At 46.3% G+C, this 25,990-nt stretch overlaps 1 protein-coding gene across 1 annotated transcript; it reads right to left on the reverse strand.

Moving 5' to 3' along the window:
• Nucleotides 1–8,821, reverse strand: SCN3B (sodium voltage-gated channel beta subunit 3). Its single transcript, XM_009674062.2, has 6 exons — nt 8,440–8,821; nt 6,711–6,874; nt 4,799–5,024; nt 3,608–3,746; nt 2,823–2,919; nt 1–2,343 (listed from the first exon to the last, which is right to left on the reverse strand). The coding sequence occupies exons 1-5, from the start codon at nt 8,492–8,494 to the stop codon at nt 2,856–2,858; spliced, it is 648 nt and encodes a 215-aa protein (XP_009672357.1). The 5' UTR covers nt 8,495–8,821; the 3' UTR covers nt 1–2,343; nt 2,823–2,855.
• Between the last annotated feature and the right edge of the window lie 17,169 nt (nt 8,822–25,990).

Consider the following 25,990-nt stretch of genomic DNA (forward strand, 5'->3'; position numbering starts at 1 on the left):
TGACTCGTGAGTGCTTTGTTGGTTTTATTGTCCTGCCTATTCTAAAGTCTCTTCTGTCGTTTCCAAACACACAGAGAGGGTCTTTTCAGGTACCGGCCAGGACCATCGCTTCCAGGACAAAGCCTGCCTTTAGCACTGCCCTTGAATGATGCCAGTTTTTTTCTGCGAGAATCTTGAGCAAAACACACACGCCGCTTCCCCCTACCTAGAACACAGGGGGGCAGTCACATCTGTCTGCAGGAACTGGATAAATGAAAGCTGCGTCCAAAAAAGACATCTTGAGAAGATGTGTGTACGGTACTGGAAGGTGCAGGACAGCTCTTCTTTACCTCCTGAGGTAGCTCTCGAGAAGTTTTCAGTTAACTCGCTTAGTGTTATGACATGAGAGGGTTATGAGGACTTCACCCAGACTAAGGGGGGAGCGCAGCTAAAGTGGGACAGAGGTTATGGGACCTTACCTAAAAATCTCCCTGGGCATCAAGGCTGTGGTCAGCGATGGAATCCCTGGAGTTACAATCAACTCTCCCCTCTGCTGCTGTGGATCTAGAGTTAGGAGTATGCCCAAAATTGCCCTGAGGCCCAGCCTAAGTTGGCCTAGGGAAAGTGAAGACGCCCAGCAGAATTACAAGAGGAGCTATTTTTTTTCTCCTTTTGGAGATTAGCTTTTAAGGAACCGGTACCCAGGTTACAAGTGTACTGCGTCTGGAAAATGCGCTCAGATTGCCAGGCTCAGCTCTGGACTTGAGAGCCATCCTACTGCAAAGACTGGCATTGTGGTACATTACTAAAGTTGACGCTCACTTCAGAAAGGAATTTTGAAAAACGGCCAGTTGGAAATCTGGCCGGGGCCTGACTTCCAATTGGAGTAATCTCTGTGATTTTAGCAACACATAAACTGCAGCAGAACAAAGCAGAGGAAATTCCGTATGTGGGAAGCATGCCTTCATTCACAAGCATTTTATAACCATGTAGAAGCAATCGGCGTAGCAAAATTTTCCAAGTCTTGCAAGCAGGAAGGGCTCCATTGCAGCAGGGACGTAACAAAATGTAGTATATGAAAAAAACCCAACCATCTCCCATTTTGTGTTAAGGTACAGTTCCACTCCTGGCCAGCGCTTTCCCCCACATAATACTAGTTGTTGAGCTCAACCCGCCTGTATTTGTTACCTATAGAGGCCAAAAACCAAATTTTACTTTGCTTTATCTGCTAAAATTTAAAATGCAAGTTTGCACAGGAAACACTGAATTTACAGCCTAACTCCTGTGCGGTGTTCGTTTCAGATAAACACTGACTATTCAAACCACAGACTAACTACCACAAGAATTACTACTAAAGAATAAGATTTCCTCTTTATGCCTCTAGGCGGTGCTACACTACGGTGCAAAAATACTAACACAGTTACAAAAAGTACTATCGTCTACAAAGTTGTCTGAGAGCCAATGCAGCCCATTTAATTTGCTTGCCTGTTTGCATCAGGCTGTCCTCCTTTCAGGGTTCTCCCCAGAAACAGGTTAACTGCATACCTTGTCCCACCACGCTTGCCTGCTGTCGCAGAACGCCACTGCGCAGGTCCTTCCCATCACTGGGGTCTCTATGTACTTGAGGAGTAAACGTGCTACACAAGGCAAACGGAAGGAAGAAAGCGTTTTGATTTTTGCTAAATGAAAGGGAGAATATAAGGGATTCTTATACTTACATCATATAGCCTTCCAAATCAGGAAGAGTACTTCAGATTACGGATTTAGATCCTCAGTTCTCTCCTTCAAAAGCAAGTCTGGGACCGGGACTTAGCCTTCCTGCTACGCGTTTTGAGCAATTCTGATGCATTATAGCCCTCATGCTGCTCTCTACATCCGCACTGGCAGCCTAAAGTCCACAGCAACTTACCAAACAACAACTAGGTAATTAAATTCTTCCTGTTTAACACCTGTAGCGACTGCTTGGGCTGTAACAAATGGAGCATCCCTGTAAAATGACCTCACTCCGAGTCCTGCAGGTCAGAGTAACATGACACACTCTTTACCTCTGCAGTGGAGAAATAGCATATTTTGCAAAAACAGGTGGTGGTGGTCACAGCAGCTAAGAAACGACACTAATATTTACAAAGCCGTTAGTGTGATGATGGGACTGAAACTTCTGTGCCCTTTGCTCAGCATGCTTCAGAGGAGAGTCCTTTAACAAACGGGCTGACAGCTCAGAACGGAGTCATGAAGCCAGAGTCGAGGCTGTACAGAGTCCAAGGCAAATGGAAGAGAATTTACACTTCCCCGAATTTCCTCCCGACGGCGCAGAGTTGCCCCAGACCTGGCCGGCATGATGTGGTCCTTCTGTCTTCAGAGCCCCTGCAAGTGAGAGAATCCCTCTCTGAGCGTGAATCACGATCGTCTTGAAGTGACAGTCATGACATGATTAGCAGGATAACTGACAGGAAACGAAAAGATTTTAAAAGATCCAGATTTTGGTCTTTTGCATCCAAAGTACTTCCTAGCAGACACTCCCTTTGGAGACAGTGCCTTTTCGTGCCTCCGGAGCACAGCTCCCCATCTGCATGGAGGGGAGTGACTATTTCCAACTCCACAGGAATGGGCCAAGGAGGATTACATCAGAGCCTGAAAGTGAGTGTGTGTGTTTGTTTAGGTTTTAAAATAATCTGATTACACACTACTCACCATCTAAAGATACCCAAATTGCTTTTAAGGTCACTGGGGAAGTTCCAGAGAAAGAGATCCCCTCTCCTTCAGCCCCACACCCCGAACCCCCTGCAGAAAGGCTGAAGGGCTGAAAGACACAAGCAGCAGTTGACCGCTCCCTCATCACCTACCTGGCTGCCATTTGTTCCACTGTCTCCTCTCTGCTATTCTTCCACAGGCACGGCACAGTTTTCCTTGTTCTCCGATGGAATCGCAAGGTAGTCTGTCCTGCAGTTGGAAGGAGAGTGGAAAGAATAACCTCAAGTGCCACTGTGCAAAAACCAGTTCAGATTCATCTAGCCTTTCAAAGACACTGAATGCCTATGAGCGACTATCCCTACGGTACCAAATTTCATCTGCAGAAAGCGGAAACCTGTGGAAGAGGGAACTCTCCTTGGCATAGTCTTAGGAAATGTCAGGAGCCAGCACTGAGTCTTCCCTGGGTGTAAAATCCTAGGCATACAGCCTTCTTTCCACGCACAGAGAGCACTGTCATGTATGTCATGTATGTAGAAAGATGAAAACGGGACAGTGTAGAAACTGAAAACTCTCCCCTGCGTCAACAGCCAGAACTACCCTTCCCTTCTCTTCCTCTCCTTAAAAGCAGCATACGCGACAGGCTTGGGAGTCAGAGCTCTGCAAGGAGACCTTCCAGGAAACGATCTCTGCAGTTCACACAAGACCACTTTTGGGATACTGCACACTCTGGCCACTCTTCCTAGCTGGTGCATTGTCCCTCGCTTTGTTAGCGCAGAGCCTCTCTCAGTACTCCTAAATCTTGCAATGGATTCAAACATGGCAACATCAGCTAGGAACGTGCAATAGCAAGGGCCAGTCTTCTTGAAGTACAACCTGGATTGAGACATCCGAAGAACCCTCTGAGAACAGGTCACGCTTGGGGACGTATCACACTCACGCGTTTTCCTGCGCAGCCTCCTCTGCCTTAGAGACTTTCCGGTAGCAATAGATCATTTCTATCAGCAGCCATAAGGTGAGGAAGACCAGAAGAATATACATCATAATTTCAGAGATGACTGAAGTGAAGTCTTCTCCAGCTGTTAAGAAAATGAAATCATCTCTGATCATTTACTGCCGGAGCACAGCAGCTGGATTCACACTTTCCACCCTCATATCATACTTCCTAACCCAGCTTGCCACAGAGAACCAGGCTGCCACTACTTTGTGAGGGGTGAAAAGACAGGAGACAGGGGCTGCTGCCAACAGAATATGCCAGCAGTGATTCCATTATGTGCTTCCACAGGAATCAAACACGCATAGGCTTGCATGTGCCTTGCATTCTCTGCAACTCACGCTTTCAGGCAGATCGCTCACTGTTAGCCAGTCTCACCTTCACACAGCGTCCTTTGCAGTTCTTACTCCCTGGGGTTACTTGATTGTATCGTACCACCATGAGAGCAGTACTTTGAGAGAGATCAAAACACGGAGATGCTTGTGGGAAAGGAAGGAAGGGAAGACATAGCAGGAAAAGGTGAGGGCTAAAAACCTTGTCCCTCTCTGTCATCGACAGCAGTACTCCCCCCCACTGATTTTCAACCCGCCAGGATTTCAGCACTGAAGCGGAGAAGAACAAAAGCAGAAAAACAGAGGAGCGTTGCAAAGGGATGGAGGGACTAGAGGCTAAGAGGGGAGCAAGAGACTGCTATCAAAATGGAGAATGGGTTTTATTCAAAGCGAGATGGAGGCAGAAGCAAGGAAGGAGACGCCGTGGCTATCTTAGCAAAGGCTGTGCTGTAGCATCCTACAGCTGCCAGGGGAGAGAGAAGTGAGGGTTCTCAGCGGAGAAACTGGAAACCTCTGCTTGCACTCTGCGCCTGCCTAACTGTTCTTCGATGTTGCCCGGACTTTCCTTGCATGTACCCTCCCGTATTCACACAACTACTCTGTGCCTGAAGTGAAGCTACAGCCAGAAAACAAAACGCAGGGCCTTTCTCCTGAACTCTGTGTAGGGTTTGCTGTTGGCAAAGACAGACACGATTATCTGGCAGCTCAGTCACCCCTCTCCCGCAATACAATGAAAAATTATGTGTCTGGATGATGACAGCCATGGCAAGTTAGGCGCAAAACGCTTTCTGCCAGTCCTTCATACCCTCCTCCACCACGGTGAGATGGATCAATCTGGAGCTTGTGAAGAGAGGTCGGTGAATCTCAAACTCAAACTCCCGGGTGATATTACAGGTGTAGATACCCGAATCATTCAAGGTAACATTTAGCACAGTGATGGATACGTCCTGCATGTCTTTACTCCCGTTCCACTGTAGCCGACCACTGAAGCGGCTTGGAAATTCATGATTCGTTTTCCTGTACTCGTAGATCTGTGAGAAAACGTGCAGGGATAGTCTGATTAACCGTTGACTCGTATCTTAGACAACAACACAGCACATGCAAGAACAACCTTCTCCTCTAGCTACATGCACTTGGCGAGTGTGTTCTGGGATATGGCCTCTTTGGAAAACAGCACATGTTCAGAGTCTATCAATCAGCATTTACTTCAGAATCTCAGAATACTGTGTGAAAGAGAGAAAATGAATTATCTCATCATGGAAGTAGAAAAACTAAGGCACAGAAAAGCAAAGATACAGGTTGACAATGACACAGAAGATGAGCAATGGAACTAAAACTAGACTCCTGTTACGTCTTCTTAGCCTTTCGGTTACTGGACGTAAGATCATCTTCAGAAAGTGAAGATGACCTTAGAGACAATAATTTTAGTGAGCCGCAGGATGTTCAGCTGAAATGCAAGTGTTGCAGCATAAATCTCACCGTGTGAAAAGGGCACGCTAGGAAGGACAGAGCTTCGGTAGCTTTCACAGGCCTAATCTTGTGCAAGTTTTCTAACTGACCACGGTGCACATCATTAAACTGCCTGCCCTCATTCATTTTCATTAGCATTCCTTGGATCGCCATCGGCAAATACTTCACCCAGGTGACTGAATGAGAATTCCCATCTCATTCCGTTGAGCGGTTTCTCTAGTTCTCAGACAACGGGAAATTATTTGGCCTCTTGTCTGACCCTACTTCTCACTCGTAATGAATCACAAGCACTGACCTAATGCTCTAACACTCAGATACGATAGCTAGCAAGAAATGTAGGCATTCAAACTTACATATTCTCACATTTACCATTCTTTCTTGAATTGCAGTTGCCCCTTGTGGGTAACATTCCCATTTTAATTCACTTTCAAAACTAATTTTATCTTTTCCTGACAGGGATCCAAAGCAACTCACAGAGATCCCTCACTCGATTCCACAGTCAGGATATCACTGCTTCCTCTGGGGTGAAAGTCAGTCAGTTTTGCTGTTGTAGATTTACTGGAAGCTGATTTAACCTCCAAAGAGCGGTTTGGGGGTTGAGAAGCCAACAGGTGAGCCTCACCCAAGGCACCAGGAGTCATTCCATACTTCTGTTTTCCTTCTTAAGCCCCTACACCTATTCAATGAAAGGAACTCATATTACATACAACCCCAAACCCTTGAACTCAACAATGGGCTCTAGCTCTTCCTGCAAGGAATCACAGAATAGTTGGCCTCAGAAGGGACCTCTGGGGATCATCTGGTCCAATTCCCCTGGCTAAAGAAATGCTAGCTTGCTTCATGGCCGCGTGCTGTGCCCAAGTGCTTAGCCAATCAGCTAAGCAAAGGAAAGATGTTTTAGTTACTGTAAAAAAAACGGTGCCGTGGAACCTCTGGGTGAAAAATGCTGCAGAAATTGTGAAGACCTGCAGCATGTTGCTGAACTCAGAATCAGAAGAGCTCCTTTCCTCCAGGATACGAAAGCAGCCTGCTAGGTATTTCTATACTCTTTGAATCAAAATGTGTCAGAAAGCTTTTTTTTCCCCACATTTGGGTCTCTCTTCTTCACGTAGCCTTCATCAGGGATCCTGTGGTAAGACAAAGCTGTATCCCGATAATACCTTTTGGCTTCTTCCACAGAAGTTCACTAGACCATGTGACACAATAATACCTGCGAAAGCGAGAACTCAGCTACCCAACTTACGTACAGGTTCATCTTTTCCACCCTCAGGCCTGTAGAACCACTCCACCACGGTGCTGGCTGTGACCTCTTCCCTCTTCATGCAAGATATGCAGAGTAGCTTCATGTGTTTCCCTTGGACAGCCTCTGTCTCTGAGGGAACTTCAACACATACGGCAGAACAAAAACCAGCTGGGAAAAAGGAGCAGCAGAGAAAAAGTGAGGAAAAGTGCAAGACAGAAATAGAGAGAAATCAGTTATCCACAGGTCAGCATTTGCAATCACATCGTCCCCAATGGAAAAACCATTTGATTCATTACTAAGCACCCTCTGACAACAGACAAGTCTCAAATATCAATTTTTACCAAGCTTCCTTCTCTGAGATATAAATAATTCATAATAATTAACAGACTGTGATCACTTTATGCAGATTCACCTCTGCAGCATCTGCTTTGCCACAACTTTAATTTTTTCCATAGTAATTAATGCTACTTTAGAGGCATTGTTCGTTCTCTCACACACATACTGAGCATGCTCCTGTTACAGCAACTACTGAGTCTCCTATCAGAGAGAGCCTAGAATTGAAGCACACGAGCAGCTCTGCCTCTGCGCTAAGTTAAAAGGGCTGGATGTTTTAGGCTGGCAGAGTGCTCAAAACAAATTGTTAGGATTCACCGCCCTTCCTGCTTCTTGGTTTCATGAAGAGTATTTAAGGAACCAAGGCGCTCAGCCTCTAGCAAATATGGCAGCTAGGGGAGTTATTGATTTTACATGCATTCCTGTTCAAAACGCTTTTGATCAGATCAATGCTAACACTGACAACTATGAAACAGTGGCCTCCCAAACACGACCAAAATCGTAGTCTGTGAGGTTAAATGCTTCTTACGAAACTAAATGCATCACCACAACATCTCAGATGAAATCCCTGCTGACATTGGTCCCCTGGGCTAAGCAATACTGGGTTACATCTGTCCAAACCTGCCTCCACAGCTTAGAGTTTAGCTCCCTCGGAGGATGCTGACTTTGCTAGCTGCTCCCTCCTCCCCAGCCTCTGAGGTACCATTAACCCACACTCTTAACTACTGTATTATCCTGGAACCCAGGCTGGCAATAGCCAGATTCCAATTCTCCCGTACTACCAGTCCGTGGGTAGCACTCGCTTCCTAGGAGGAATAACGAAACCACTGGAACATGCTTTATTCCAGTTAAATATGTACACGTACACACACAGAGCTGTAAGTATGTACGCATATAAGACGTAGCTGTATGTGCAAAACTAACAAACCTTTTCTTGATTTTGTTAGAAACACTGAAATTGCAATAAAATCATCTCCTCCAGTTTATACAGACTGCAAGGAAAACTAGCATTAATATGCACTGCATAAAGGTTTGCACAACCTCTCTGAGGCAACTAAATGTTAAATTACATTGCAAATTTCAAAACGACGACGAACAGGAATCACTAAAGAACTTGCATGCATACGAAAGCACACACTTTCTGCCACAGGGCCACTTAGCAGTAATGTATTTTCTCTGTTCATATTAACTCCATTACACTCATATTAACTGTGTATGAATGTCATTTCCTTCTCCACTTGCAAACAAAATTAAAAGCCATTTCTAGAGCTGGGCTTCGAGACACTGTTAAAGGACCCTTGCTAGGAAAAGCAGTGCTTTACAGAAGCATCGTACGAGCAGCAAGCAGCAGATCTGGGGGGAGAACCTGGCTGAACACAACATGGAACGGAAGCACCTACCCCAGACCACCAACACGACTGAAGACACTCGGACCAGCCTTGGCAGTGCAGCCATTGTTCTGAGCGAGGAGGGATTCTCAAGCCAGGCAGAGGCTCTTTCGGAAAACGCTCCTTCTCCCCTCTTCACTTTGTACTCAGTGCAACAGGATGCCGCGGGCTGCCAGCCGCTTGGCGCCTCTTGGCTTGGATCTGCCAGCAGGAAGGAAGCTGAAGGTGGGCAGAGGCAGCGAGCTCACGCGGATTTTAAGGTGCGTTTCCCTGTGGCTCGAGATCCACACAAGGGGCTGGGCTGGGATCCCACGAGCGCTGGCGGCAGCACCACGGACAGGGCCCGCGGCCAGCTCCGCGGCGCTCCGCCAGCCCCTCTCTCGGCAGCTGTCGCCAGCCAGCGGCAACGCGGCGGGTGGCGGCCGCTGCCACCCCGCCGCGCCGGGAGGCCCGCTGGGGGCGCGGAGCAGCAGGTGGGTGCGGGGGACGGCGCGGCTCGGCGGGGCCGCGCTCAGCCGCGGGCGGGGGGGCGGCTGCCCGCGGCCCTTTGTTCTGCAGCCCGGCCAGGGGCAGCGCGCATCGCTGCGCAGGGGCGCAGCCTCCCTGCGTGGTCCTCGGCCGAGCGCTCCCCGCCGGCGACGTCTGCGCGGAGCCCAGCCGCGCCCGGGCGGGGGGCCCCGCTCATGCCAGGCATGCGCGGGCACCTCCCTCCCTCCCCCGGCCCCTACGCGGGGCGCAGCCGGGCTCCTCCCTGCCTGCTGCGCTCCGCTCGCGCTCGCGTAAGGAGCTTGGGGCTCAGCTGTCCCCTCGTGCCAGTAGCTGCCTGAGCTCCGCTCTTGCCCTTCGGGCTCTGCAGCGCCTTCTGGAGTCGCTGGAGGGGTCAGCGCTCGGGCATCCTGCTTCCCCGGCTGCAGGGACGTGGCAGCTTGGCAACAGGAGTGGAGAGGGGATATTAGCATCATTCATCCGGCCTCCCAAATAAAGCCAAGGGGGAGGGCGGGGGACAGTTATCCACGGAGGTCACAGAAGGACCTCCCTCTCTAATGAGTTTAATACCAACATTTGTACAGCTCTGAAGGTCACAGTTGGAAATACTGGGAAATCCTCTCTTCTCATGTTCCAGTCTGATTCCCAGGAGTTTAATGCCAGAAGCAGGCTGGGTTTTCTCTTCTTGGACTGGAGCCACAGTGCCCAGAAGGGCTCCTCCAACTTTGAAGGTCACAACGGGCACAGAGGGGGGGAAAAAAGCAAGTGCTTGTTAAACGTGCTCCCTCTTTTTCAAGCATCTACTCTGATGGCAGCTCTATAAACAGCACAATCAATTGAATTAAACCTGACCAGCCCGAGCAGAGAATGGCGCATGAGCAACTTCCAGTGACAAAAATCAGAAGCAAGTGTTGCACAGAGCTACGACACAGAGAGTAGGACCCACCCAAACAGAGAAATCTGCAGCCATTAGAAAGCGTCCGCCTGGAGCCATCCATCCAGTTTTGACAGTCAGCTGCACAGGGACTCGCAGCAGGGCACAACACTGCTGAGGAAGTGCGCTTCCAGGTGATGTTTGCCGACCCGTGGCCAACCCTGTGCCCTCCTGGCACTGGGGGCTTGCTGCTAAGGGTATGCTCGTGCAGTCTGGTCCCTACACTGCATATGCACAAAGCACAGGGAGAACAGAGGCAGCAAACGCTTTTCCTATACATCATCTATTCCCGTTTGCATCAGCAGGCTGCGTTCATTATCTGCCAATAACCGTGAGCAAAGCGGATGCCCCCATGTCACCCTTCATATCCTACTGTGACTTCTTTGCATGCTGGATTTCTGCAATAGCCGAGTAACGTGAATCATGCTCATGTCAAAGCAGCACCCTCAGGCCCCCGTTTAGGCACCACTCCACCTCAAACACATGCAAGAGGCCATAATGTACCTGTGCATGCGGAGTCCTTCTCATGGTGAGGGTGACAAGTCCAATTAATTCCTAGCTAAGATGATATCCTCCTACCTCCTAGTCCTGCTTCATTTTACTGACTTGACAGGTTGTACTCTGCCCTGTTCCAACCCGTGGTTGACTGTGACCCCTGAAGCCTTTACAGCCCTGAAGTAGTGCAGCGCACGGAGTGCGCAAAGCCACAACAGTTGCTACACACAGGGGTTACTAAAGCTTTCACTTCTTGCTCCTCTTCTGATAGGTTTCTTTGGGTTACTGTGCACTCCTACTATCAAACTTACCACAGAAAACACCTATTTAACGTACCTCCAGGAGCCAGGTGCAACTCTGGAAATCAACAACCTGGAAGTCAGCGGCCCACAGCTATCAGCAACACATTTCCAATTCCCCCTCAAGAGCCATCCTTCATGAATATCTCTAAACCATAAAACTTGAGTTTTCTCCCTGAGAAGACAAAATGGTAGCTCATAACATCTAGAGATCATGGAAGGGCACAGACCACTATGTCAAGCCATCTCCTTTTCTCCCCTTACTCCTTTCTACATACACAATTCCGCAGAGGGAAGGAAAGGCAGGTTAAGCCACAGGATTTGCTCCTAACTCTTTTAGGACAATCCAACCTGTGCACTGTGGAAGGATGCTGATGGTGGGGCTTTTTATAGACACACAAACTACTGAACAATGTCCCTGGCCTTTCTCATTTGACAACCACCTGTTTCATGAACTGCAGTGGAAATAACATCTGTTCTCAGGAAGCCAGGTGCACTGCCAGAAAACAGGACACTTGGATCACCAGAGCTGTACTGTTTGTGCTACGGCTGCTCTAATTACATCTATTATGGACAACCCTTCCAGGGAAGAGAAAGAGGGTCTGACAATATAAGATTAAGAGGAAGCAGCAGCCCTATAATGCTGATTTGGTCAGCAGTCACCCTCTCTACTTATTTCTTAGCCCAATCCTACCATCAGGGCCTCGGTGCTCCCTCCCACAAGGTGGCCCTGGGAACGATACTCCTGGGGAAGGCTTCAACAGAAAAAGAAGCCTTTTTCTTCTCTAACTCCTGAACTCCAAAACTCACTTGACAACCAATCTGAACTACAATGATGAACAAACATCCTAAAAAAGTAATGAGCTGTCCTTCAGAACCTGTGATTTACAGACCTCAGGCACTACCATACTACTCATCCTGGTGAGAGCAGCGTTCCAATCACCATTACGAGAAGGGAAACTGGACCCAGAGGTGAAGAAAATCTGCGGTGACGCTGGCCTTGGATTTGGGTGAATTATCACACAAAAAGCCCCAGGCCAGGGAAGCAAGTGGAGAACACACCCTTTCCCCCAGCTCTGAAGAAGCTTACTCTTCACCTGCAGGGTGTTCCACGTACTACAGACAAAACCAAGGATGATTTAAAACAATTACTTATAGTCCAGCTTATTGAACTGCAAGGGGCAGATTTTTTTTTCTTTTTTTAAACCTGCCTGGAATTACTCAGGGAGACTCGACCTTTTTAGAATGAAAGGATAAGATACTTTAATTCTTGCGCTGATCCGGTCTTAACTGGGAACCACTCCAACAACTCCATGTGCCCACCCGGAACACACAATAAACACTGGCCATATTTTCTTTAGGAAAATATGCAAATAAACGGGATGTCACGGTGCAGTTTCTGCCACACTGGAAGCCTGTTTCAATTGTCGGCTCTTGTGTGCTGCAGAAGGACGGAGTGCATACATTCTTCAAAAGCCTCCAACACAAGGATGCACAGCCCCCTCCTTCCTGTTCTAACACAGCCCCAAAGGCTACAAGGCAGGTGTAATCCTTAGGGCACAGGATGCTCTGCACCACAAAACCCTCAGCCATTTTGGCACCCCAGGGGCAATGATAAAGGGGACTGAATATTGAGGGAGATAAATCTTGAATGCTGCAGGAAGCAGTCCAACTGATCATGCAGGGGTTGCTATGGCAACCCACCCAGTTAATGCTGCACAGACACAAAAAAGAAAAAAAAAAAAAGAAAAAAGGCCGGCTCCTTTGCAAAAGGCACAACAAGACGAGGAGATACAAATACATTCAGCACCCCCATGCCCACCAATCCCTCCCTGTTATGATCTCTCAGCCAGGGTATGGGAGTGGGAACACAAAACCTGCATGACTGCCCTTCATGTGGCAGCTATCTCAGCAATTTCTCTGCCATCCACAATCACATCAGCTCGCTTCAGTGCAACTGTCCTCTTTATTGTACAGCTAAGAATCAGCAAGGTCTGTTCCTCGCACAGCCCCTCCTGACTGTCAGGAGCCAACAAAGACTCACCTCTGGCATCAGTTGCTCCGAGTCAATCAACTCGACCACAAGGCCACTGGAGCTGTGCAATGGGCAGGTAACAGCAGTGCAACCTCCTGATGCACAACACATGCTGGAAGAAAAAGCACAGAAAGGAAAAGGATGAGATCACCCCTTTGCACTTCGACACTGCTGCCCTTACAGAGCAGTCTCTGACTAACCAGCAAAGGTTAGTCAGCAAAGGTTTGCTCTGGTAACCAGCAAAGGTATGCGCTACTGTCACACACAGCCCCATGTCCACTGATTAAAAAACGTCGACTTTAACAGATGAAGGCATTCTTCCCACACATTTTCAGAACCATCCCATCGTAGCAGGGGAAGACTTCTCTAGTTACATTTACAGGGTGACTGAAGGGTTATAAAAGCTCATTAAATTTTCTGCTTTTTCACATGCAAACTTTTAAACACGTTCTTCACGTACCTGACGACATCTGTCCAACATCTGGACCCCCATCACATACTCGTCCTTACAGACTTCTCCAGCTACACTCTTCATACATCTCTGCATTTGTAGACCTCCATTTCCAGCTGACACACACTTCCCAACGCTGGGGATCATCTCTGCACTCGTCAGGCACACCCAGCCCCAATCGCATGCCCTTCTCAGGCACACACAGACTGCACATGGGAAGGTAGGTCGCCATCAATGCTCTCAAGATGTAGGTACCCAGGGTAACTGTGCTGTCTTGCAGTTCTCTCCTATACAAATACCTGCCTGCGTTCGATTTGCATCCTTCTTTTGCCCAGTCTATTTTCCACTGTAACAGAGGTGGGTTCCCCACGTGTATACCCCTATGACTCCTGAAAGCTACATCCCATACTGAGCAATCGCTCTGTTCTCTGTAGCATATGTGCTGTAGGACCTCTTTCCACCATGCATAGATTGTGCACGTTCTTGATTTGCTACTTCTACCGGAGCCTGCCTTCGCTCAGTATGTGCCTGTAAAAAAGATCGCCTGATTTGCAAGGCCTCCACTCTGGATGAGTGGTACGCTGACCCTTTAATGCTGGCTGCTCTCCCTTTTTTTGATTTCACTGAGGACACACAAGGCACAGTCCCTTTACCACTGTTATCACCCAGAGAAAACACAGGTTGTTCAACGTGCCACTATTTATCCTCGTCTCTGAGAATCATTTTCCTTTCAGGACTAAGAATAAGGAGGGCTGGATATTGCAAGTCCTCCCCTCTGTGAACAAGAAATAACAGCTCTAGCAAGCAGGCTGCCTGAGCTACGTGTGAGCCTTTAATGATTTTCATAGTGGTACTCCTTGTCACAGAAATACTTCCTCAAATGCACAACACTGCTGCATAAGCCAAAGTCTGGGCATGCACAGAGAACTGGCAGAGTCTAGGGGACGTGCACTCTGAAAGGCTAGGTTGAAAACTCCCCTTCTGTATCCAAGAAATCGGCACTGAGCTACATTCCTGCACGTCACTTAACACTTTGCGGTCAGCAACTAAGCAAACACATTTATCCACAGCTTTAATACAGGCCACATAATATTTACAGGCGTTATTGTATGCATCCTGAGAATACTGAGCCCTGCTGTTACCCCAGGTATTGTTTTCTGGGACTAACTGTCAAAAAAATCAAAGAGGGTGTATGCTTGGCAACATAGGTAAGCCTTTGTGTGCTGTAACCGAAGTGCTGTCTTACCAAGTCTGGAGTCTAATGAGGTGGCACTTTCACAGGAATATGCTTTTGGGCCTCTTCTTACTTCATTCATTTCAGCAGTGGATAAAAATCCATTAGCGCGTCAGATGGCTACGCATATTCATTCACATTTGCTCATTTAATTTCTACACTCTCACTGCTAGTAAAATAGTCTAATGAATCAATAGCTTCAATTATTTTAGCATCACACAACGATTGCATTTCCACAAAGAAAAGCTTGTTCAGCAAGTGTTACCATCTTACCTTGACTAGATCGAAGTGCTAGCTGTTGCATTTGTTCTTAAACGGTGAACAAGGCTGAATCTCCTCACAGCTGAAGGTCACTTCCAGGTTCTGTAGAAGATGGCTGTGGACTAGTTCTCAAATGAGATTTGTTTTCATGAAAGCCATGGAAATACGAAGGATTCCGAGATTTCTTTTATGCCGGAGATGTTTTGCCAGTTATACTTATTTTCTTGCAGAATCAAGTTCTCCACTGTGAAACAGAGACTTTTTGCTCTCTGGCTATGTTGTACACCTTCCATCTGTGGCTTTCCATCTCTCTCTTCCTAATAGCGTAATTGTGGTTTTCTCTGGAAAGTAAGGTTTCTCTTTCCTCTAAAAGAACAAGCACATTCGTAATACATTAGATAACAGACAAGACAAAAGAGAAAACTTTTTTTCATGCTTAAATACGGCAAATGTTGAACGACTTTCGTCTTCTGACAGTGAGGAACATTTCCCAGGTCAAATTCAAAGATGGTGTGTACCATAAAGTAAGTTACACAGAGCCTAGAGTCTATAAGAAGTCACTTTTCTCTTTCAAAACCACCACTGGTGGGAACTTCTTGCTAGCCCCTCACAGGCTAAGCAGGTGCCTTCTCCTGGCCAAGTGTTCTGCTAAGCTTGCCTAAGCCTATTCTATGAACTTTAAGCAAAGAAACAAGCAGAAGAAAGAACAAAACCAAACAAACGCTGAGTAATCTTAGATTTACATCCCCAGAAGCCAAACTGTGTAGAGGGAAGGAGAGATTACGCAGAGAGGTCACAAGGGGCGTGCGCGCGTGTTAAGTATCGTGCCTGGTGCTCTGCTGTGCAATCCTAGAAAACAATGGCACTGCTCCTGCAGATCCGGCAGATAGCGCTGTGTTCCCTCTGCATCACCACTGAGCGCTGGTGAGAGCAGAGGTGCCTTCCTCTGTGCAAGAGGTAAAGCCAAGGTCCTCTGTTCAGAGACGTTTTTCAGGCAATAAAGATTGCAGAGCTAGAGATACTGTGTCACTGTTTCCGTGTCCTCCCCTGCTGCTCTAGCTGCATCCACTTGTTGTCTGATGCACTGACTGATTAAAGTCATGGAGAACAAAGTTCACCTCAGAAGAGACATGAGTTGCACAAAGACCTGGATCCTGTAACACTGTGACATTCTTTTCCTGGCATGGATTCCTCTCAGTATTCCACTGAAAAAGTGGGCCAGCCCTTATTTTATTGCTTAGACTCCCTAGGAAAATTCCCTTTAATCCACCTGCACTGTAGAACTCCAGAGAAGCACATCAATTCTCTTAGAGAAACAGGCAGTGAAAAACTACACTGCAATCACATCATGCTCTCTGTCTCCGGTGGAAGGCAGAACTAACCCTCTGTGTGCAGGGGCAAATACCGCACTTTCACCTTGAAGAGCTGAAGTTCCTGACTTAGCAAAAACATGAAATCCTGGCGACAGAACAGCTACTCTGTTGGAACCTGACAAGTTCTAGAAGCGTATGGCCATAAAGGACACAAGTGACAGTTCTGCCAGTATAACTGAGAGCTGCATTAGACAGACACAGGCCATAACACCCAGCCTGTGCCATTTTTGAATTCTTACTTCAGCGCAGTGAGACTCGTAGCCTCAATAAAGACTTCAGAATTCGATTCCTACAACACAATAAAAGCAAGAGGGAATATAGTACTAACTCTGTTGCACTCAACATTTGCCTTGCCTCCCCACCCACCGGCTGCCTCGCCTCTGACTGTCTTACCGCCCACCTCTTTGCTCTGCCCAACTCCTGCTCCTCCCGCAGCTACCGTACTTTCTCTGCCTTTGACCCTTGGCTGTACCCTATTTGTAAACCTTCTCTGCTTTTGCCCCCTCTCGCTGCCCACTTGATGGGCGCTTACTCTCCCCCCCCCCCCCCGGTGCCTCTAAAGAGCATGTGGTTGACACTGAGCAGAGAGGACACTACCCAAAAATAGACTGCACTGCACGCAGCAACCAATTACAGTGAGTCATTACAAGTTACGGACTATATAAAACTATATAAAACACTGGCTTTGGCTATAACTAAAAAACCTGACGCTCTGAGAAGAATGAATCACTTACTGCTGATACGAGGCACAAAACTTAGCGTGCTCCTGCCAGATATTTGCCTGTTATTTAAGACAAATAAAAAAATAAAGAATACATCAAAAAACGCCTGCAAGATCAGGCAAGCTGGAAGCCACGGGGGAAAATTCAGTTCCACCAGCACCCTTCAACAGAGCCTAGCAAGAGCACCCTTAGGTCCATAGGCAGTAGAGAAGATGGTCAACCAGCTGAGTCATGTAATTGGCTAAAGGTCACAGCGGTTGCTTATTTCAAGGTCAGCTGAAACTAGGTCATCAGCTCAAGTCTGTATGTTGGCAGGGACTAAACATTAGTGCCAACTGTCAGTACCATGTGGTTAGTGAAACAAGTTCACCAGTGTTCTTTGTCTTGATGGCCCAGGTGCCATTTTTGCATGCCCATGCTCAATGCTAAACACACCAGAACCAAACTTTTTTGGATGGTGTCTACTTTGGCAACAGAAACAGTTGCCTTCCAGTGCTGCACACAGGATGCTCCGACTCAAGACCAAGGGACACTGCTGAAGCAAGCCCCCCTCCGATATGCACATGTGCCAGAATAGAGAACTTCAGCACAGTGCTTTCAGAAAGCCATTACTATCAGTAGCGCTTCCTATTCAAAGGAAAGGGTATTGGTTTTTACTCAGCCCTGAGAGAGAAGCTTGCTGTTCTGAAGACAATTCGGTTTTGCCTGCAACTTACACATCATTTTCTTTATTGAGTTATTATTATGCATACAATTAAATAAATAAAACAGGAAACCACTTGGACTGTAATCTCTTTTACATTTTTCTTTCATAGTTTTATAGATGCATCACAAGATCCTTGTCCAGATATAATTATCCAGGGATAACAACTGATTTTGGTAAAGAGTCATGCTGATCCTATCAGAGAGAGAATGCTATACTGAAACACTATGCACATATACACCACCAAGACAGACATATGTGTGTGTGTGTGTGTGTGTGTGTGTGTGTGTGTATCCCTCTATATAAAAGTGGATATGGTTGGAAGTCACCCATATGGTCACAAAAGCCTAGTAAGAATGAGGTGAAAGGCTACATGTGTGACCTGGTACACAGTGGTGTGACCTTTTCCATTCCGGTGGCACTAGACATGACCATCAGCCCCTAACAGTAGTACATGAGCTATTAAATTCTGATCACTCAGGCACTTAGGCTGCTCCATTATAGCTACACGAGCTAGTTATTATTTTTGTTCTGCAATGTAAATAACCCTTGATTAACAACATTTTTGGAAGTACAATGTTTATTCTAAAAACAGGACAACATTTTATACTGCCAAGTCCATCTCTGGGCTTTCCAGTATAGGATTAGCAGAACTATTGTGATACACTGTTACCGCATTCCTGAGGAGGAAGAATTAAAGCAGTAAGGAGACCAGTCCACAAAACCTGAGCTCCCCAAAAGAGCACTCTTCTGGACAGTGCAAACTATACAGGGATAGCGAGTGTTTCTGAAAGGGCCTTTCAGCACAGTGTACAGCTACAGCACAGGAGAAAAACTGGGAGATGGAGGGAAGCAGCAATTACTCTGAATCCTCACGCCTGGTGAGGAGATGATCATGGAATAAAAGAAGAGGAAGCACTGAGCTAGTATAGCAAGCTCAACTGGTTTAAAAAATTCTTCCCCTGTGGAAACCTGCAGTGAAAAGTCCAAACAAAGTGCAGTTTTTCTTAAAGTTTTCTAAATGTCCACTTTTTGTCCAAAGTGTCTTTGAACAAAGCCATGGTGGGGGGTGGGGGGGAAGGGGAGGGATTTAACTTTTGTTATAAAACACACACGTTTTCTCCCAGAAATTTCACTGTATTAGAAACCAAGCTTTGCACTGTAAAACACAGTCCTCATGGAAATTCTCAGTCAGACGCACTTAAACGCCCTCCGTCCTGGTAAGGATTGCGTTCTCGTCTTCTGCACGTAACCGTTCTCCTGGCGCAGCTAATGCCGTACTCCAAGAGAGTCAAGGAGAAAGGCGCTCAGTGGGGTTTCGACTGCTCGCTACGCACAGGGCAACTCCCAATGCTTTGACAATAGTCTTTCCTCCTCCTACACTCATCCTGATGCAAACAGCACAAGGACTGACAACTCCTAACAGAGGAACTGTTTGCTCTCTATATAGCCTTTTTCTCACATACTATGGAGATTGACACCCTTTCCCAGCATCTAAGAGCAACAGCCCACAGACAGTAACCAACTCCAGCTGATTCTCTAAGAAACAAAGAAGAAATAAATCATATCGGTGCAACATACCGAAGACACAAGCCATGAAGCTAGGTACTGAGGCAGAAATAATGTCATTTCACACACCCTCACGAGAAGCAGGAAGCTTATTTCAACGTAGAAGGAAACGTGCTTTCTCTCTCAAATACGTAAAGCTAGCTTTTCATTCATTCTCTGGCAACCAGAAATAACACTGAATTTTTTGAGGAACTGTAACTGGTCTATTTCTTTCTGCCAGGAGAGATTTTACTGAACGTAATTTTTTAAGGAAATTTTTTAAAAATTAACTGTAAAGTATTAACAAATATCTAAAATACAGTAGCATTTCGGAGTTGATCCAGAACACCAGGAATGCATAGCACTCCTAGTCTGCAAGAGAATATTAAGTAGGGTTTTTTTTTTTTTCCCCCCAACTACTGTGGGGTCCCTACATGTAGAATTTGAAGGACCATACAAACAAGTAGACCAAAGTCTGCACTCAAATATAGCCATGCACCTTCCTGTGATTTCAATGGCTATTGCATATGTTTGTCTATAAACGAATGAAGTCTTTTAACATCTGAACCCATGAGGTATCAAACTGCCCCTCCTGTGAGGCGGAGTGGAAACAGAGGTAGATTGAGGTAAAGTGATTTGCTTAAGGCCACACATTAAATGTGGGGTTGAGGTGAGGGCCCTTAACTTCCTGTTTCCTGTTCTAATGACTAAGCTACGCAGCCTCCTCCTCATCACTGACCCCCATACCTTCATTGTTGTCTCATGATAGCATATTGGCCTCTTTAGCAATATAAGTCTTTCTCCTTCCGCTATGCAGGTTGCTCAGCAAAACCTTCTCACCTCATCTCCCCTTTCTAGACAAAGCTTTGCCATCCCTTCTTTTCCCCATCTTATATCTTCCGTCACGTATCTTGAAACATATGGATCCCCTCTGCCAGTCTTCTACCAACACGCAAACAGGAAGCACTTCAGTACTTTAAAACATCAAAAGCCTTTGCCTTTGCTTGCTTGACAACAGTAGCATCCTCTCAACCTATACAATTCCATAAGCAGCGGCAGGGCAGATGCTGCAGCAGCGCAACACAAGAGCCACTTCCCTCACTACTCTTCTATACGAGAAGAAAAGAAATACCATGAAAGGCAGGTACAGAAGAGGAAAGCGGACAGAAGTCCACTCTTTTGATGGGGCTAGCAACATCAGCATGTGCATTCACCTGGGTCAAGCTGTCCATTTAAAGTATGTTCAGAAGAAGAGAAACCTCACAGAACCTTGTTCTAATCCTGTATGAACTATCCTATCATCCAATTATGACCATTTCACATATTCCAATTTCTTAATCTGACACCATCTTAATGTGACACATGCCACAACAATTTCTTTCTCCTTCGCTGTGGAGAGAGGGCCCCGCTGTTGTAGATGTTGTACAAACAACAGCTTAAAAGACAGGTCCTATAGTTCCGGTAGAAGGCAAGAGACAACTGATGGCTGCAGAAGGATGGGGAAACAAAAGAAACAGCAGGCCAATAAATCTAGACTAAACCAAATTTTGCCATTTTAACCTCCAAGTGTCCTTGACCGACAAAAATCCAATTATAAAATCTGCTTTCCTCTTGTGACATCTCAGAATGAAATGTTTCATGTTTGTTTTTTTTTTTCCTTCTCTTCCCCTACTTTTTTCCTTGGGGGAAAAAAACACTAAATCTGCAAATAGCTATAGTTCTCTACAAACTGATTTTGCTTCCTGATAATTTACTGTTTTCCACTGAAAACAGTCACCAGCCACCTTCATAGATTCATGCATTCCATGTATCACACTCAAAGCAGAGTTTGCACGAAACTGAGCAATACCGAGCGCAAGCCTGGGGCTCCATGGCGCGGTTCCAAATGCAGGATTAGATTGATGAGGAAGATCTAATGCAGTTAGGAACATTTGCAGCAGCATACGGTTTCTTCCGTGTGTTCTTTTAGTCTCAAAGCCACACTGCTGACTTGGAAGGTTGAAATCTTCCAGCTACATTTGGAAAATAAAACACAAACAAATGCCATCAACGCCTCTACACGTTGCTGTGAGAGAGCACTATCTCCATGACTTGTTCTGGTCTTGAACTGAGTGTTGCCACCATCACCAAAGGGAACCATTTATGCTAACAGGGGTAGCATTTCCTAGTCACACGGAAGCACTAACACAGAAAATACAAGAGCCCACAGCTCATTCTGAAGAGGCTGCACAAACAGCTATCAGAAAGCAACAACGCGGCCCAAGCGACTGGAGCCGAGGTCAGGCTTGGTAACAGAAAATACTGCCTGCAGTTTCTGAGAGCAGGTAGAAAAGCTGGTCAGCAGCATGTAAAGATTGTCAGCCACTTATTTCTGACTCCCAACTGTTTTAAAATTATTTTAAAAAACAATCTGTTAAAAAGACACCAAACTGCAAATTCTTTTCACCTTGAAATGTACTAAAACCATGGTATCATCACATACGTATGTGACACACAGTACCAAAGGGCTGAGCAGAGGCAGAGAGAAAACTTCAGGGAGACAAATGAGAAGAGAGTACAAGGTATCTGTAAAGCAGGTTGTTGGAGAAGATAGCACAATTACTGTACCATGAAAGGTGGAGAGATGCATTAAATAGCAGACCCCAATACTCACCTCGGCAACAAGAAAGGAATCTTGGGAAAGGAGATGTTTTGCCTCCTGTGTCCTGCTCTAATGAGGCCAACCCCGTCTTGGTTTCGACTGGAATTTCCTACTGCAACCAGAACAAAAGCTTCCCAGCCCTTGCCTGAAGCGGTCTAGAGCGCAATGCACGTGTGACAGACGTTCTTGTTTTTTGGTGCAGTTCTTGGAAGTGGGAAAGAAGCAGCATTCCCACAGTCCTTACTCCCATTTCCAGCTGTTTGCTACTAAGCATTTTATCACCCAATTATTTCATGTGGCTCATAATACTTTCCAAAGGGAGGCTGGCAAGCAGGAACTGGTGAGCAATACTAAAACAGGGCACTCGAGCGCTGATAGGCACGAAGATAAACGGCAGAAAACTCACCGTCAGTTAGGACTTCAGACATATAACTCACACATGCTTTGGTTCACTGTAAACATTTAAGGCTTTACATTCCTTAACTTCTTCAGGGAAATTAATCATTTGCTTTTTCCTCCAGCAAATCCTCAGTGGCATCCTGACATGCCCTCCCCTCCCCCTCCCCCAAGCCCCATCAACGCTTATGTAATTTCTTTGATTCTGCATCCCTGCAAAGTTCTTCCAAACCATTCTTATCACCCTTGTTTCCCCACTCAGTTTTCCCATTCCCAGGACCAGGGCTCGCTCTCTCACTGCTTGCATGCAGATTTTGCCCATGTTCTGAATTTGCAGCAAAACCCTTTACCCTGGGGGCCTAATAACCTCCTCAACTCACCATTTTGTTCAGACCTAGGCATGCTGCTCAGAACCAGTAGGGCAGAATTTAGTTGTATGGGAACCATATACGCAAGACGACATGATTTCTGGCACTGTGACAGTGACCAGACTATGAAGCACATACCCATAGGATCACAGGAGATTTCTGTAAGGTGGCAGAGGATTTATAGGGAAGTAAACGCCTCAGAACTGGGATGGGTTTCCAGGAGCGAGGGAGGCGAGCCCTTGAGGAGCACATGTCGAAAAATCAGGCAGGGAGTTTGAAAATTATGAGGCAGCATGACGGTGTGGGACATGCTCCAAGGCAGCGTCCTGACATGCCTCATGTTACAGAAATCCCTACTGCAATCAGTGCCCAAACCTGCTCTCCTCTCAATCCCCAAGAAAACAGTCTGAGAACAAACGCAGCCCACAGGTTAAGAGGTAATCAGAAACAAGAGTATCGAATAAAGACTGCTTGCTGCCGTGGCCCTGCGCACAGGCTGGACCACAGGTTCGGGTGCTGGAAGTCCTGACGAGGGAGCCTCAGAAAAGAAATTATGCCATTTAGTCGCTCCAGACATACACAGACTAGGAGGCTGAGTTTTGCTGTCTATCAACATACAGCGCAAGAACAGAAAATAGGTAAGCAACCAGGAAAACTCAAAAATGAAGCAAGCTCTCTTTCAGCTCCTTCTTCTGGCAGGGATTTGACTGATGTATCTGGTCACTCCAGCAGAGCTCATTTTTGGAGCTAAAAACTAGAGAAACTGAACCCTGAGACTGTAGTGGACTTCCTCAGACTAAGTCAAGTAGCAGCGCAAGTAATTCAGCTTGCAGGGGAGAAAAGAAAGAGCTCCATGCCTAAGATCCTGGGCAGACGCCTATCGCCAGCTCTGGGTGCTGTGACAGCATCAAAAAGTCAACCCAGCGTATAGCAAAGCAGTGATTACAACATCAGATTCAGCTGAGGTGCACACAGCTTTAAGCTATTCTTCCTGGAGTGTCCTACATAACAAACCCAAACAAATTAAGGAATGACTAATGAAAAGGTAGGAGGTGGCAAGGCTTGTTTTGGTTCAGGAAAGAATACCCATCCCTTGCTTGGAATCTAAACTAGATTCAGTTTAGATTAGAGTAAGGCAAGGCCAAGTCCCCTTGATGAATGAGTTCCTGCAGTAGATCACTTGTGTTTGCAGCTGTTCTTCATTGAATTTTAGTTTTCCTCTCCTGCTTCTGCTTCGTTTCTGATCTTGTCAGCTTCATGCCATGCCCTCCCCTGTTCCTCTGGGTTGGGATATCCCTTATAATCTCTCTCAGCAAGAAAAGAACTAATTTGTTCTCTCTCTAGCACACAGAGAACATGTGCTTGGGCTGACAAGTAAATGATCTCCATAAACATGCTTTCTGATGTAACAGCACTTCACACACTCACACAACCAAAGGAACTAATCACAAGTAATGATGCGACATCCACAAAGGAAAGCGTCCTTTTCTGCCTAATATGTTAGTATTACAGCCAGTTTTTTATCTAAAGGGTAGAACCCAGGAAAAAATGCACACAACATAAGAAAATCCATATTCACACTTACCATGGCTCTGCAAAAGGATCTCTGCCCACCCAGTAGAGCAATTACTTTGTACAGTCACAGCGGCCACATGCCCAAGGCAGACATGCAATTGCAAACAACGTGTTTTACACAGCCAGCACTCCCACTTTCCGAAAATCAAAACACAAGACGGGCAGTTTCCAGGATTCCGAACTTATCTTCAGATTATAAATAACTACTGATAGGCCAGTATATATTGCACTGCATATAGAGAGCACTTTACAAAGCAAAATCTGCAGCTAAAAAGAAAAACAGAAATAATGTCAGGAAGCGCAAGAGGGAGAATGACATAGATCTATCTGAAAGACCGGACAAAGGAGTTTTAGCATGTATTTGAAGGAACTAGGAGAACGCTTTACTCAAAAGGGATGGGAGCAGCACCAGCCACAGGAGAAGCAGAATCTAAATACCCTCAACAGCTTGGCAGCGTTTAGATGTAAGATATTTGGTTCGCTTGCTGTACTCTGGGGCCTGTAAGTTTTACTCTCCTCTGCCCTCCACCCCAAAGATTATCACCTGAGATGTTCAGCCCCTGCTATCTTCCTCTCACGAGGAATCAAGAACGTACAGCAGTTTAACACAGATACTCAGTTCCTCACTAGACTGAAACTCCTTAGACTCTGACTCACCTCCATAAGGAAGACAGGCATATGCAACCCATTTGCTGATCTAGCAAAGTGTACCTGGCAGACATTACCTGCTCTGGAAGGCCGCCTGCTTTAACGAAAAGGCATCCATTCACGCTGTGGTTTCTTGGCTTTAAGTGATCCCTAGCCCCGTGTCTACCTTACAAGGGGATTTAATTATGAAGACAGACCGATGGCAGTTCTAGTTGACGTCAAGTGCTGTTTCTGTCTCTCATCCCCACACCAGCTCACACGTTTGCACTTTCATACTTCTCAAATACTTGTTCTTGCTGTGTAATAGGGTTTGCATTAACCAAATGCAAAGCCCCTTCCTGCAGGAGACTGCAAGGCTGAAAAGCATCTGTGTGACTTGCAAGCAACACCAACGGAAATGGCAGATTCACCTAGAAACTCTGGACACAAACCTGCCTTCCCTTTCCCATGCACTGACCATTCCCGCAGTGTTGCTCCAACGTAAGCCAAGTAGGACCTTTGTCAGAAGAAAAAAGGGGTAACGGAAACTGAGCGGCAGCACCTAGGAAGCAGGAACAGGTAGGCTCTTCCACACGGTGAGCGTGCTACTTCAGGCCAGCGTGCGGGACAGCTTATCCTGTCGCTACACCTAGATTCCTCAGGGCCCATGGAGAAAGACAGAGCCCTAAAGGGCAATTCAGAGCAGGAGACTGAATTCAGTAGGGCTGCAGTGCCTAGGCTCCTAACTCGATTTCCACAGTTAAGTGACTAAAGCAGCTGAGACAAATCGGGGCGAGGGGGGCATACCTGAGGAAACCACAAGGATCTTATCTGGGGATATGGCTTTGTGATCTGGTTCCAGTTTCCTGTGATGGATCAAAATTGAACTGCTGTATTTTGTCGGTCCAGCTTCCTGTGGAAGTATCTCATTTTTTGTCCTCTTCCTTACAGGACCTGATTTCACAATGGGAAGCTGCAAAAACACTAAATTTCCTTTTTCGGAGCTTACGTTTCGTTTAAACATGCTAACTTGGGCAGAATGAGTCAACTGACCATTCCAACAAGGGGAAAAACACAGAATTATTTTTCAGAGTACGAGGCAATTCCCATATGACCTATCATTTATTAAGACTAATTTTGTTTACGATGCTATTTTCCCTTCCTGAACTTCAGGTGGCCCTCACAAACTGTCTCAATATTGTGTTTTAGTCTTCTTTCCTACCAGTACATCATATAATTCTTCCTTTCTGACATCTAGTTTCACACATATTCACTTTTTGATAAAATGATACTCATTTTGGAGTATCACTTTAGCAGATGAATAATAAACTTTAGGATGATGCTGCAAGACAAGAATACTTGAATGCAGTGCTGATTTTATGCAATAACCCAATAAAAATAAATATTGACCTAAG

Source organism: Struthio camelus, chromosome 22 (genome assembly GCF_040807025.1).
Source record: "Struthio camelus isolate bStrCam1 chromosome 22, bStrCam1.hap1, whole genome shotgun sequence".
Lineage (NCBI taxonomy): Eukaryota > Metazoa > Chordata > Aves > Struthioniformes > Struthionidae > Struthio > Struthio camelus.

Excerpts from the sequence above, each read along its gene's own strand:
- SCN3B (XM_009674062.2), bottom strand. The coding sequence starts at position 8,494 with ATGGCTGCACTGCCAAGGCTGGTCCGAGTGTCTTCAGTCGTGTTGGTG. Across the intron at positions 5,025-6,710 it reads AGGGTGGAAAAGATGAACCT|ATCTACGAGTACAGGAAAAC; the intron begins GTACGTAAGTTG and ends GTTTTCTCACAG. Across the intron at positions 3,747-4,798 it reads TCTCACCGTGGTGGAGGAGG|CTGGAGAAGACTTCACTTCA; the intron begins GTATGAAGGACT and ends TTTTCTTAACAG.